We start from the raw sequence: 15,420 nt of genomic DNA, 5'->3' as shown, positions 1-15,420 counted from the left end.
AAATCTTTACAGTGATTGGAGCTTTGTCATTATATAGAAGAATTGGGGAACCAAAATGATTTGCAAGTTCTCTATTCTCTCACACATTGGAACATGGAAATCATAGGAAAATCTCTAATGTAGTTCGTGATAGTATTGACCACCCAGTTGATGCAATCCAAATCAAAGCCAAAGAGCAACTTGCTTATTGTTTTGTTTAGGTGCACCTCTTAGAAGGAGGATGATTGTGCAATGTCAACATCTCTAATCCTTCAAGCACAAGCACACATGCAAGAGAAGGATAGTGTGATATTGACATCTCTAGACTCCAAGCCTCCAAGCCCAAGCACACATGCAAGAAGGAAACATAGCCTATCTCATAAAATATTTTTGACATTTTCCCATGTGGGAAATGGGACTCTTTTCCTTTACTTTTCTCTTATGGTGGTCAATATCATGAACTTTTGCTCGGAGGCACTACATACCTAGCTAGGTGTGGTTAACGGTAACCCCTTCTCCCAAACAACACCTAGCTAAGTACATGGTGCTAACCTCGGGCCTCACAACCCCTATCCCAACCACACGTAGCTAGGTTTGCAGTCTCCTTCTATGCAAGAGCTGGCAACCCTAATCACACCTAGGTAAGTACAATCCCTTGCTCCTAATTGCATCTAGCTAGGTTTGCATGCCTCCTTCTACATGAGGGTTGTTAGGCCCTTGTCCCTAATCACACCTCACTAGTTATGTGGGGTTAGGGTTTGTAGCCCCTGTTGGCAACCATGCCTAGCTAGGTAAGTGATGCCTCCCTTGTGTAGAATTGTAGTGGGAATTTGTGGAAACTTTCCTAAGCTTGTGCTTTGTTGGAGGTTAAGGCTAATATGCTAGTGGCAAGGGATGATGGATGGAATGGATGGATTGGATGGCGTTCAATGGACGGTGTGGGGCTGTAGCATTAAAGTGGGAGGTCCTTAAGGAACTGCAGGATCTATGCCCATCGGCTACCTACCTGACCTACCAGTTAACGCAGAAAGTAAAGGGAGCGATGAAGGGGAGGAGGAAGGGAAGAAGAGGTGTGTGAATGAAGGTAGTCTTTCGGTTTTTCTCTCTTCTCTTCTCTCTCTCTCTCTCTCTCTCAGAGTCTTTCTCCCAGTCTCCCAAGTGTGTGGCCCTCTGCTTCTATTCACTCTCTTTTCTGTTTCTTCAGCTCTCATGCAGGAAAGCCCTCTCTTCCAACAGATCGTTGTGAGAGAGAGACAGAGGAAGGGACTATTGGCAAAGGGATTACCAGAGAGAGGATTTGAGGTTCCTTCATCCCTTCCTCTGTGCTTATCTGAGCCCCGGACATTGCCCCCATGCCCCTATTCGATTGTGCCTTGAGGGCCGCCTCTCTCGCCTTATCTTAACATACGACAGGAGACAGATATAGACGATAAGGACTACAAATTCTTGGCTTTTTGTTTTTACTGCTTTACAGAGAAGCAGTGTCATTGAAACAGGGCACCTTTACTCTCTCACAGAATAGGCATTTTACTTCATTTCGGAGGAGCTCTGCGCAGATTTTTTATGGTCATCCGAGCATCCTTATGAACATTTGGGCACTGCTGTGCTCTTGGGCTTCAGTCACAATTGAGCTTTGGAATTCCTATCTTCCATACAGGCTGTCACTTAGATCTTCTTTTGTGCCTGCAATAAGGCATCTGGGCACTACCATGGACACTAGTAACCAGAAGTTCTATGATGATTTTTTGCAATATTCTATTATTTCAAGTGCCCTCATCGCGCTCTGCGTGGGATTCTTTACGTGGTCGTTTAAGCGTATGCTGATTGTCTACATTATTGGAGTCTTGTTGACAATGGTGGTGGTTGTGCCTGATTGGGAGTTCTTCACAAAGCGCCCCATTTCTGAGTGGGTCGAGCCCATGGCTTTGGATGAGGAGAGCAGGTTGCTACAGAAGGCACGGTTTCCCATCTTGAAAAAGACTGCCAAGTATGCTAAAAGGTATGTTGCTGTGGACTTGGTGACCATCTTTTGTTTCAAGTCATTGAATCCTTGGACTTTAGAGTAGGAATGGTTACCGGATCTGTACCATATGGGAGTGGAGACCACAGTATCTAGAGCTTATTGACACTTAATGCAGAAGCATGTATATGAACTATACAGAAACATGTTGATGAACTCCTGCATATTACCATTATTTTTAAACCTGTTTTTAGGACATTTGCACTCACATCTCTTTTAACAGATGCTCGGTTGTGGCACCATGTGCTTTGATTTTTCATCTATGTAGATAAAGTGTGTTCTTCATGCGTCCATGTTGCTGAGCCCAATCCGAATTGTAGATGAGTAATGGAGGATTTTGGTAACATGCAGGGAAGATATTCATCCTTTGGGCATTGTATTCTTCTTGGCCATGGTCTCATGCTGTGTATATTACACTTGGAAGTTCATCACAAGCTAATTTGGGAGTTAACTATTGATCCTGCCTATTTGTTTGGACATTTTGGTATCTCATTGTACTATTGTGACACCAAAATCTCCAGTCAAGTACATCAGCATAAGGACATTCACCTCATTGGTGCAGTGTGAAATCACACCTCTATGGATTACAATGAGAAGGCTCCACCAAGGAGGTGTAGTGTTTGAGTTCTTAATGTTAAATCAGAATTTTAAGTCTGGTAGTAATGATTCATAGTTTACCATTCTTTTTAATGATTTTTACTCCGGCAGCCTTTGAGCCATATGGAGGTTCTGGATGGCTCTAGTTTTTGCCTCATTTTGAGTTTTGAGATAGCAGACAATTTGGGGCTGCAAGTTGTTTACGTTCCTCAAAAAACATAGCTGAAGACCACAGAGTATGCTGTACCATACTGTCAGCGGCTAATATTATTCAAGTGCTTGTACTCCTTTGATTTTTATCTTGTTTCTCCAAAAGTTTCCTTTTTGGCTGGATCTGTAAACACTGGCAAGCAATATTGTGGCTTTATTGAGCTACATTAAGTGCGGATAAAATTTTCTGACCCTACTGGTACATGTCCAATATTTCATACTTGGCTGTGATACAGTATGTGTCAACAGTAAGCACATATAACGACTTTGATTGATTGTTTCTAGTCAGCAACTACATTCACAAAATCTTGGAGCCATAGTTATTTGTCAGGTAAACATGCTTTGTCATCTTAGTGGAGTAAAACTATCTGCATTATAAGCAATATGGTGAACACAACCATTTGGATTCTGTTTAAGGGCCTTCAGCTTGGGAAACAAGGCACTGCAAGTTTTTTCTTCAAACTTTTGCATGCTTTTGTTCAACCACAAGTGCCCCGAACACCATGCTGCTGCTGTTTAGTTTGCATTTTTATGAAGTAGAATTTATGCTATCATGTAATTTTGATTTTACATTTAGATCTTGGATGCAAAGTCTTGTACATGTCCATTGCTTTATTGATTGCTTAAGATCCATCTGTATTCTCATGTATTCTGGTCATGTGAAGATGTGGCATGAACCACCTTTGAAAGTAGGTGGGCAGTATTTTTTACATTTTTTGAAACTTGTCACCCAGGATGCACACCTGTTCAGCTCTCTATTGCCTGCTGATTGTTAAATGCAGTAAATCATGTGCTACCTTTAAGTCTGACAACTGATAACTTTTTCTTTGCTGAGAGGTTATGGATCTGTACTTATGAGTTGTGATTTGTAGGCAATGCCACGGTAATGTTACTGTTCCAGCCCTCTTTGGCCTGTGTATTTTTAAATGGAGTCTGCCACTCTCCAGGCAGGTAACTTTTGGTTTTGCTGAGAGTTTGGACGTGGACTTTGTGAGTTCTGATTCTTAGGTGTATCACAATGTTGTTCTCCCTCTTTAATTTTTGGGTTGGCAATAATGTTTGTTTTCCCTGAAGACAATGATTTGGCAGAGCAGAGGGGAATGGTGCTTGAACTTTGCCTGAGAATTGGGACTATTTTCTGAGGAAAAGATTTGAGTGGGAATTTGAGATGTTTGAGGGGCAGTCAAGTGCCAGTGATGATATGCTGTTTCACTAATCCAGCACATTAATCAGAAGTATTTGGTTACAGGTGATGCCTTTCATCAATGCAAGTTCTTTTGACAAAACTATGGCATCAGATTTAGTAGCTGGGTTTAATTCTTCAAGTTTTTGAAGCTCCCTTATTATCAGTTAAATACCATGAAAGCCTTCTGAGTCCTGATGAAATGAGTAATAGTGATGAATGTGGTTGATTGGTAGTGTGGTTGCTGTGGGAAGAGGACATGTTGCTTTTTCTCCTTTCTTTTTTGTAATGTGACCCATCTTTTTTGTAATGTGACCAATAATATCAATAGGGGTCAAAATATATTTGCAGGTAGCTTCCATCAGGATTCAAAACCTGGCAAATAGTTTGGCAGCTTAATTGAAAAATTGTTGTTTTTCTAATGCGTCAGGATACTGGTGACTCCATTTAGGCATTTATCAGAGCATTCTATACATCACTACAAAATTTTGTTCCACAATTTCTGTTATCTAACTAACCATATGTTCCTCACCACTACCATCTTAATTACTGCGTGTAGTCAGTGGCACCTCAGATTCATGTTCCCTCCCATCTCCTAACAAAGCATTGCTTGCATTTAATTGTACTGTGAAGGCCATCTCTACCCATAATCTTCTCGAAGTCCTTCCAAATTCTCCTAAGATGGCAAACAGTCAAAAAAAGGTGGAAGATGTCTCTCCTTACAAGGTTGTTATTGACTGGTCTGCCTCCAGAAAATTCAAAGTGTCATGTGAACATCTGCTGAAGAATATTTGGCAGTGGGATCCCTGAAGTATCTTTTCGTACATTGCTCTAACTAGGCATAGGTTTAGTGGCTATAGCATTTAGTAGGGGAGGTAGTGGACTACATGTTGAGGAATCAACTCGTTAGATGCATTAACATTTTGATTGTATCGCAGTAGCTCCTAATTTTGGTCTTTGTCAACAGCCCGAATGCCTTTGTCTTTGTTGGCACCAATTTCACATGTCAGAACACACTCAAAAATCCTCTATAGATAAGGTGTGTAGGCATTCCTCATTCTCTCCACTCATTTGTCTTTAGATCAGTTAAACCATTAGTGCTTTCCATTGCTGTCTTTGCCCAGAAGTGCTGGATGTCACAGTTTGTGGCGTCTACTACTGTACTACCTCAACTAGCCACCTTCCCTTGATGACATCAATTTTAGTTGGGTGTGACTTGTTTTTTGCAAAGTAAATTTCCATTTCAGCTAGTTGTCCTAGCCACCCAGCATCCCATTTTGATCCCTCAGCTATTACCGTGTAGGATTTTGTTTCACTGTCAAGGTCACATCTAGCATCTTCAATGAGGCACTTCATTGTTGTCTTACTCTCATGCATGCTCATATTCATAATGAATAGTTGGTAAATTCATGGAGGAGCATTCTATTATTGTGTCTGTAGCAGTCTTCCTACTGTAGTAGGTAGTTTCCTTTGCCTATAACAGACAATGTTTGAAGAGGTTTCTTTTGGACATGTAGCATTTTCTCCTTGGGCTTGATTGCCCAATGGTTGTCTTAATAGCGGCCATTATTTGGAGAGATTACATCTTTGTCCATCTATCGTTATCCATTATTATTTGATGTTTTCTCTAGCATCTCCATGTGTAGTACTATGTTTCACTCCCTCGTTGCAAGATAGTGTAATCATCTTCTAGCTTTGATGGGTGTTTTTGATTGGACTTTACTCACCTTAGTATTAATCTTATGGACAACCTTCAGCTCCTTATATGAGCATTCTTCATTTTCTTTTTCCACTTGCTTTTTGCTTTTTAAAGTTTTGTGTCACTTTGTTTCTTCTTGCAAACTCTTGTTTATTGGTATAAGATCATAGGTGCTCCTAGAGGGAAAGAGCCTCATTCTTGGTGAAGGTTGTGAGGAGTGGCAATGTCCTCTTAAATTTCCAAATTCTTTTTATATCTTGCACCAATTGGTTGATACGATTATCTTCTCCCTCCTAGCTTCCTATTTTAGGTTTCTCACATGTGCTTTGGCTTATTCTCAAGAGGGAGTATGGACCATCCTCACCCATTGTGACAAGGATAGATACTCCATTAAAGATTGCCATAATTGAACTTTGCTCCCTATTTCACTCATGTATATGTCTATTCTTAGAATTCCTTATGCTACCTTGTATTAGGCAATATAGATTGCTGAATATGCATACAAGTAGTAAGCCCTTGTCACTAAAGGGAGGCTCTAAAACCTTTTGAGGTGATAAGCCCTCTTGGGGACCATTGTAATGAACTTTGAGGGTTATTTCCATCTACTTTTGGATTTAGTAGCTTCCATGACCCTTGGCTTTGCAATTCCGCTCCATTGAGAGAATGATAATCATGTGTTCTTTGTTGAGTGCATTTGCGTAATCCCTTCCCCCTATCCCTCTTATCGATTTTCAAAAGAACGCCTTAAGGAGTTATTTGGCCTTGTGTTTGTTGGGATAAAGGCCATTTTTGCCTTTGTGTATAGTACATATATATTATTTAGTTGCACATGTGAATGTACCCTTACGTGCCCCAAGTATAAATACATTTTATTATGTGTACTAATACATTGTTGGTACTAAATCGAATTGTGCTCTCGGTCATTTACTACTGTTTACTCTAGTTGACCTCTAACTCGTATCAGAGTATAGATTGTGTGTGTTTCTTGAGATAACAAGCATTAGCTGTTAGTTGCAAGACTAATAGGCGACAATCAACTTGCGAACAGCTCCAGGCAAAAGATTAGTTGAGCAAGAGTTGGGGCGTCCATTAGGCAATCGGTTGGCAGTTGTTGTGTGATGTACAATGACATTTAGGTCAAAAATTGCAAAATATGTGCGTGTTGACCTCAATCAAATTCAGGATTTTATCAAATTTGTCGAAATTTCTTGATATCAGACCTCGAAAAATTGGGGCTTTTCATGCATTAGTAAAATCTTGCTTAGTTGGGTTAGATTGGTTGACATTTATGCACTATTGGACTTGAAATTTTGGGGCTTTGTGCAGAAATTGGTAAATTTTTGCAATTTTTATCCTTGTGGTTGATTCATGGATATACAATAGAGATGTATTACTATTTGAGGAAGAATAGTATATTTGCTGGTCCAGCTTGTGCTTTTGCAATTCAGGGCATTTACTCTTGTGTTCGTGATAAAATGGCTACAACTTCTTCTAGTTCAAACATCAAGAGTTTGATGGAAATCAAACGGTTTGATGGTCATGGCTTTGACCTTTGGAAAGACCATCGTATGCAGGGCATATTGTTCCTAAAGGATTGTGAGGATGGTTTGCAGGAAGATAAACTTGCGCAAATGTTTGATGTAGATTGGGCTAGAGTTAACAAAAAGGTTGTGGCTTAGATTAAGATGGGTGTCATTGATGACATTTTGACAGACATTAAGGGTTAAGATACATGTTATGCAATATGGGAGAAGCTAAAAACTACCTATGTGATCACCACACTTGTTAATCAGGTGCATTTTATGTGTAAGTTGGTGAATATGCGATCGGATAAGTTAAAGCTTGCAGATAAGCACTCGAGTGTATTTATTGGCATTTAAAATCAACTCAAGAATGCAAATTTGGATTTTGATGATAAGTTGAAAGCGTGCAGATGAGCACTTGAGTGCATTTATTGGCATTTTAAATTACCTCAAGGATGCAAATTTGAAGTTTGATGATAAGTTGAGTGTGATCTTTTTGATCATGACACTGCTTGATTCTTTGGAGACCTTGGTGGTTTTTCTCAGCAATAGCCCCAATCTCTCATATGATGGTGCGAGGGGTTCAATCTTAAATGAAGAAATTAGACGTGTGTCTAGTGGAGAAGTCATCAACTTAGCTTATAATGTAAGAGGCAGGGTTGAAAAGAAAAATGCAAATGCAGGACAGAGAAACAAAAGCAAGAGCAAAGGAAAGAAAAAGAGTGACATTACTTGTTATCACTATGGTTGGAAGGGCCGTAAGAAGTGTGATTGCATGTACTACAAGAAGGAACAAGAGAGAAAGAAGAATGCATGAGACAAAAAGAAGAAAGAGGATAAGAAAGATGCATCCAAGGCAACCAAAGGCAAGGAAAAGGCCAATGTGGCCTCCAGTGTAGTCATAGAGGAGCTTTCAGATACAGAGGTTGATGTATTATGTGCAGTTGATTATGATGCCCTTGTATGTCACATGCAGGATATGCAGATTACCAAGGTTGATGTGATTGATGCACTTTTGCCAATTGATGGTGGTTGCGGGTAGTTATGGAAAAGTGTACCTTGGAAATAACCATGCTTGCAACATTGATGGGATTGGCATTGTACACTTGTCCTTAGATAATGGGCAACAACTTGTGTTGAAAGATGTCATATATGTGCCTGGCATAAAAAAGAGTTTATTATTTGTTAGTCAGCTTGACTTGCATGGTTACATTATACTATTTGGTGGTGGTTTGTGGAAACTGAAAAGAGATTCCATGCTGAGTGCAAAAGGAATCAAGAAGGGCCCTTTGTATTGTTTGCATTGTAAAGCTTTGAATAGCAAGTTCCTTGTAGTTGAAATTAGTTGTCATTTGGAGTTGTGGCGAGTTGTGGCATAGGAGATTAGACCATATGAGCTAGAAAGAACTTGATGTCCTTATGTCTTTGAAAAAGGTTGATGGAAAAGGCTCTAAACTTGACTTTTGTAATGAGTATCAGTTTGGAAAGCAAATGAAAAATTCCTTTTACTTTGGTGTCTCTTGTAAATCCAATGTCTTGGACTTAGTGCATTCTGGTGTATGTAGTATGTCGGTGAAATTGTTGGGTGGTGTTGCATATTTTATTTCTTTTATTGATGATTGTTCCAAGAAGATTTGGGTTTATCTGTTGAAAAACAAAAGTGAAGTGTGTTGTTTTTAAAACTTTTTGTGCATTTGTGACCACTTAGGTAGGTAGAAAGTTGAAATCCTTGAGAACTGATAATAGGGGTGAGCTTACATCTACTGAATTTAAGTCTTTTTGTGACTTGCATGGAATTACGAGGGAGCTTACAACTCCTTATAGCCCTTCTTCAAACGGGGTGGTTGAAAGATATAATAGGACTTTATGTGAAAGAGTACGATGCATGCTGTCCATTCCTAATCTCCCTTATGAATTTTGGGGAGAGGCACTTAATATTGTGGTTCATATTTGCAATTGCTCTCCAAATAGGTCCTTAAATAATGGCATCCCTGAGGAGGTTTGGTCTGGCAAATCGGCCTCATATGATCATTCACGCATATTTGCCTGTGATGCTTTTGTGCATATTCGAGATGAGCTGAGGAACAAACTTGACCCAAAATCCACCAAGGGCACTTTCATGGGCTATGGTGATGAGGGTGAATTTGGCTATAGAATGTTGTTACCTCAATCCAAGAAATTATTTGCAGTCGTAGTGTTGTGTTTAATGAGGCACTTTCATGGGCTATGGTGATGAGGGTGAATTTGGCTATAGAGTGTTGTTACCTTAGTCCAAGAAATTATTCGCAATCGTAGTGTTGTGTTTAATGAGGCAAAATTGCTGAAAGATACTTTAGCCTCTAATGAAGATATGAAAAAGGTCAACTTTCAAAATTTGCAGCCACCTATTACTTCAGATGATGAGCCTCATGGTGTTGTACCACAGGCTGAAACTAATGATCAACCAATTATTTTTGAGCCAGATGATGATGGACAGCAAATAAAAGCACAAGGAGGTCATGGACAACAAGATAGACTTGTTGATTCTGAAAATGTAGGTGTTAGTAATGAAGATGAAGTTGCTGTACAGCATGAACAACATACTAAAAATGACTTACATCAGTCAATAAATGCTAAAAATGATATACATTCATATGTAGACCCAAATCTTGAAAATGTAGATCATTGGGTACGCAGGTCTACATGCGTAAGACGGCAACCACACAGGTATAACCCCTCCTTGCATTATGTGATGCTTACAGATGAGGGTGAGCCTCTTACATATAAAGAGGTCAAGTTATCCAAAGTTAGTAGTAAGTGGGAGCTAGCTATGTAGGAAGAGAGAAAATCTTTGTATACTAATGATATTTGGGATCTTGGGTTGTTGCCCAAAGGAAGAAGGCCTCTTCCAAACATATGGGTTTACAAAGTAAAGACAGTTGATGGGAAACCCAAATACAAGGCAAGACTGGTTGCTAAAGGGTACGCATAGAAGGAAGGGATTGACTTCCAAGAGGTCTTCTCACTTGTTGTGAAGATGACCACTCTATATGTGCTTTTTGCTCTCACTGTTGTCTTAGACTTAGAGCTGTACCAAATGGATGTGAAAACAATTTTTTTGCATGGTGACATTGATGAGGAAATCTACATGAAACATCTCGAGGGCTTTGTAGTTCCTGGAAAAGAGCAATTGGTGTGTAAACTAAAACTCATCTTATATGGGTTGAAGCAAGCACCACAATAGTGGTACAAAAAGTTTGACACTTTTATACTCTCTCGTGGGTTTACACACAGCCATGCAGATCATTGTTTGTACATGAAAAAGGATGCAGATGGTAGCCCCATCATACTCATTTTGTATGTGGATAATATGTTGCTAGCTGGGAAGAGTAAGACTAGCTTGGATGCTCTCAAAGATCAATTGAAATCAGCTTTCTCCATGAAAGATTTGGGGAATGCATAGCATATTGCTGTTTTTATCTCAAGAAAAGTACATTGAAAAGGTATTGGATAGATTTAACATGACTGAAGCTAAGCCTTTTGGGGTACCCTTACCTCCTTATCTTAAGCTTAGTAACGCCAACAACCCAAAAGATGACATGGAAGCAAATGCTACAAAGGGAGTCCCTAATGCATCAACTTGTGGCTCTCTTATATATGCTATGGTTGCTACTTGTCTAGACATTGATCATGCAATGGGAGTTGTTTGTCATATCCTGGAAAAACACATTGGGAGGTTGTCAAGTGTATTCTTTGATACCTAAAGGGTACACAAAGAAAGTGTATTTGCTATGGGGAGGGTGCACTTAGTTTGTAGGGTTATTGTGATGCAGACATGGCAGGTGACTTGGACACTCATAGGTCCACTAGCGGGTATGTCTTTATAGTTGCTAGTGGGGCCGTTTCTTGGTGCTCCAAGTTGTAGAACATCATAGCACTGAGTACTACTGAAGTTGAATACATATCAACTATTGAAGCTTCTAAGGAAGCTATATGGTTGAGCAGATTTGTAGAGGATCTCGGCATGTCTATTGGTACTGTAGTGTTGGGATGTGATAGCTAGAGTGCTGTGTATTTGGCTAAGAATGCCATGTATCATTTACGCAGAAAGCATATAGATGCGGGATATCACTTTATCGGATAGATTCTGGAAGATGGTCTAATCACATTGATCAAGATCAAAACACAAGACAACCTTGTAGATGTTCTCACTAAAAGTCTAAGCAAAGCTCAGCATGAGCATTGCATATGACTAGTGGGAGTTGGTTAGAGGTTCACTTTGGACCTTTAAGTGGGAGGTTGTTGGGATAAAGGCCCTTTTCACCTCTGTGTATAGTACATGTACATTATTTAGTTGTACATGTGAATGCACCCTTACATGCCCCAAGTATAAATACATTTTATTCTTTGTGTACCAACACATTGTTGGTACACCTAAATCGAATCGTACTTTCACTCTCGCTTTCTCGGTCACTCTCACTACTGCTCACTCCAACTGACCTCCAATAGTTTCATCATAGCCTTAGATACCTTATTTTATTTTATGGTAGTCATTTTTTCTTTATTAGATGCATAGAGCATTGTGAGTGGAGAGTTTAGATTTTCCCTCACTCTTTTAAAGGGGGATTTCAAAGGGGGGTATCTCTCTCTATTTCACCTTATATTGGGTTTACACTAAGGGCGGTAGATGGTCACACCAAAGGTGGCAAAAGTTAATGAAAATGCATTTTTAATTATTTAACACAAGTAATCACAAAAGTTAATGAAAAGACATTTTTAATTATTTAACACAAGTAATCACAAAAGTTCTCCACTTTTGTTGAATCGAGTTTTGCCATATGTAAAGTAAAACATCTTTGATTGATTGATTCTTTCGAGAGTATGAGATTGTTAGAAGTTGTGATGGGTCTGAAATAAAAAAACCACAATTTTTCTTTCAAATGAAAAGTACACACTTTGGCCAATGCCCCTATACCTTTTCCTCTTGCCCTTGAGTGTGAATCCATCCTTAGAGTATCTTTTTGACTTGAGAGAGGATACTGAGTAACCAAAGTCATTAGATGCATTAACATTTTACTTTATTGCATTGATTTCTAATTTTATTCTCCATTAATGTTAGATTGCAACAATGTGAAAGTGTGCATAGATTGATTGTAGATGTTAAGCATGAAGGGAAGAGAGAGAAAGGGAACATTGAGAATGTTGAATATTGAAGGTGAAAAAATCAAGGCAAAACATGAATATAGTAGGTTGTTTGCGTATGTTGATATTCGAAAACCTCACACAAAATTGTGTACGAATTGATTGAAAAGGTTGTGACTAGTAAGTGCCTAAATTAGGTAGAAATGGCGGCAAAAAAGGGGTAGGTTGATTTGTCTAGAATGAGTAGACTGGAGTAGGTTGATTGGACTGCCACGTGGTAGTTTGTCTTGCATTGATTAGATTTGTTGTTTGCCCACCCATGTGCTGACTGACTTGCATGCTATCGCTTACGATAGTGTTCCCTTGGCCATGTTTGTGTTCATTTTGCTAATGTTGTTTTCTTAGCAACTAAGCTCTCCCACAAACCCACATGGTTTCACATGTGGTGAAATATGTTGCTTGGTCCTTAGCCTTTGTAGAAATTCACGCAACTATTGATGGCTTTTTGTTGCTTTGTGAAATAACACCTACACTAAGAAAAGGCAAAAACTTCTTGTTGATAATTGAAGATTGACTTTGTCAATTCAATCAAAATTTTTGTCAATCTAGGCAAACAAATTGATCTCTTGCACTTGTGAGATAGAAGATGCCAAGGTCAGAAGATCTTGAGAGAGAACAGAGAATTCACATGTAGCTTGCAAATAAGTTTTCCTAGTCTCACTCATAAACCTTATAAGCAAACCAAATGTGGAAAACAGAGAATCCACAAAGTAGCTTGCCACTGAATTTTCTTGGCCTCACTCACAAACCCTACAAGCAAAGCAAGTGGGAAGCAAATATTGATCTTGGTGTTTAGTTGCTAGGTGAGGGATCCAATCAATCATCAATAATTGAAGGCATCAACGATTGAGGAACTTGCACGGGTTGGAGCCTTCTAATCAAGGTCCATAGGGGTCGAGATGGGACAGTATGTGGTCATCTCAAAGGTGCTCAAAATATCTTGCACATATTGCTATTGAGAGAGAAAGATTCCCCTCTTAGTTTGCCATATCTTATGACCACAAATAAAGGTAAAAGACCCATGTTGGTCATCTTAAATGTCTTAGTAATGGAATCCTTTGCTTACTTCATGATTTGGGGAGGGACGCTTATCAATATGAGGTCATCCACATAGAGCCTGAAAACATGCTTTGACCGGCTAAAGTGGGGACATATAAAATTGAATCAGAGACCCTTCGATACTCCAACCTCTCCTAAAGAAATGTGTCAATCTTCTCATTCCACGTTTGAGGAGCTTGTCTAAGGCCATAAAGAGCCTTCTTGAATGTGCACACCTTACCATGTGAAGATGAGAATCCAAAAGGCTATTCAACATAGATATCCTTTCAATCTCCATCCAAATTTGCAAAATTTACATCTAGTTGGTGGGTTGGCTATCTCCTATGACTAGCTAGGGAAAGTATTGTACTGATGATGGCCATCAGCATAGTGGGAACATGTATATGATCAAAATCTATGCTGAGCTTTTGAGCAAAACCTTTGCCCCCCAAGCCCTTATGTTCGTCTAGTGTACCATCATTGGTGATATTTGGTCTTGAAGACCTACTTCACTCCAATGACTTTGCAATGAATAGGCCTTGGCATTAGCTTCCATGTACCATTCCACTCTGTGGTATCCAATTCCTATTCTATGGCATTTTGCTAATGGTCATATTGTAAACCCTCACTAGTTGATGTAGTTTCTTGGTCTATCATAGCATGGGTCATCAACTCCTAATTGGTATGCAATAGCTCTTGTGTGTGTGTGGCTTTGATGAGACCGCCATAGTCCATCTTATGGCTTCCACTCATCGAGAGTACTATCTATCCTTGCATATGAGTGTCTCAGGAACCCATATAGGAGGAGGACGATCCCCCTCGCCTCCCTCCCTCCCCCCCCCCTCCCTCCCCAAGCACACACACACACACACACTCCTTTGCCTCTAAGGAAGTCTTAGGATCATGGGGATCTAGTAGTGAAGCAATCTCTTCCTCAATAGTCTTAGGTGCCAGTGACTCCACATGAATTGGGACTTGAGCTTATCTATCCACTGATTTATTCAAGTACAAGGTGCTCTTCACCCCCCAACAGTTGGCAGCTCCACACATCAGGCATCATAGCTAGTGTAGACATCCTCAAAACTTGAATCATAACATTGATATCCTATGCATTGGGAGTTGTAATCGGACGTCGCATCTAGTGTAGACACCTTGGGAATTTGGATCATAAAATTGATATTCTAGAAACTCTGACAACTATGACCCACAAACACCTACTTATCATGCTTTGTCGAGATGTAGGCATAGTAGTGTCACACTCAAACACCCTGAAATAAGAAACATTAGACTTTTAACCAAGTTATGCCTTGAACAACATCATGCATAAAATTGTTGACGTGGGTATTTATTGAGGATATGGATAGTTGTGGCCACTGTCTCTACCCATTGAACTTGGGGCACCTTTTGATGCTCCATCATAGTCCTTGCCATCTCAATTACAATCCTATTTTTGCTCCAAGACACCATTCTTTTGCGATGTATTAGTAATTGCAAACTCTTGATGAATTCTTGGCTCCATGTCGAAGCAAGCCATGTCATTGGAGGTGAAAACCCTACCTTTGTTAGCCCTAATAGTCTTTAGATTTTTTCTAAACCTTGAAGAGGAGCCACTCTTGAAGATGAGAGAAGGCTTGTGACTTGCAAAAAATAAGCCTAAGTCATCCTACTAAAATAATCCACAATCAACATGAGATCCTTACTTTCCTTTAAGGACACTTGCATTGGTCTACATAAGTCTAGAGACATGGCATGACGAGAAGCCTCATTTTAAATGGCAACGTGGCATTGTTTACCCCATTGAGCTATGGTTTTCTCCATTGAGTGTTTGATCCTTGGGAAGAACTGATAGCACATGGACCTTGTGGTCCATAATTGCTTGGAATCCCATGTCTTCCTTAGAAGATACCTTGTTCTACCTTTGAATCATTCCACACTTGTTGGAAAACCCCTCTTTGGCTTCAAAAAACAAGGCTTGGTCTATGAATGAGAA

At 39.7% G+C, this 15,420-nt stretch overlaps 1 protein-coding gene across 4 annotated transcripts; it reads left to right on the top strand.

The window, feature by feature from the left end:
* Nucleotides 1–898: 898 nt before the first annotated feature.
* Nucleotides 899–8,641, top strand: LOC148011788 (signal peptidase complex-like protein DTM1). 4 transcript variants are annotated; one of them, XM_087670275.1, is made up of 3 exons: nucleotides 899–1,049; nucleotides 1,184–1,978; nucleotides 2,351–8,633. In XM_087670275.1, the coding sequence occupies exons 2-3, from the start codon at nucleotides 1,563–1,565 to the stop codon at nucleotides 2,436–2,438; spliced, it is 504 nt and encodes a 167-aa protein (XP_087526401.1). In that variant the 5' UTR covers nucleotides 899–1,049; nucleotides 1,184–1,562; the 3' UTR covers nucleotides 2,439–8,633. The 4 variants fall into 4 exon arrangements, with proteins under 4 accessions (XP_087526401.1, XP_087526402.1, XP_087526399.1 ...); XM_087670276.1 differs by having other exon boundaries at nucleotides 906–1,063; nucleotides 2,268–8,641; XM_087670273.1 differs by having other exon boundaries at nucleotides 906–1,063.
* Nucleotides 8,642–15,420: the final 6,779 nt, after the last annotated feature.

Source organism: Lygodium microphyllum, chromosome 28, assembly GCF_053477565.2.
Source record: "Lygodium microphyllum isolate KBCC chromosome 28, Lygodium_microphyllum_v1.1.10, whole genome shotgun sequence".
NCBI classification, from domain to species: domain Eukaryota; kingdom Viridiplantae; phylum Streptophyta; class Polypodiopsida; order Schizaeales; family Lygodiaceae; genus Lygodium; species Lygodium microphyllum.
This window is presented reverse-complemented; position numbering and strand designations above follow the sequence as displayed.

What these genes read in the sequence shown, in the direction of transcription:
- LOC148011788 (XM_087670275.1), top strand. Translation starts at nt 1,563, where the DNA reads ATGAACATTTGGGCACTGCTGTGCTCTTGGGCTTCAGTCACAATTGAG. An exon ending in ACTGCCAAGTATGCTAAAAG is followed by an intron (nt 1,979 to 2,350) that starts GTATGTTGCTGT and finishes GGTAACATGCAG; the next exon opens with GGAAGATATTCATCCTTTGG.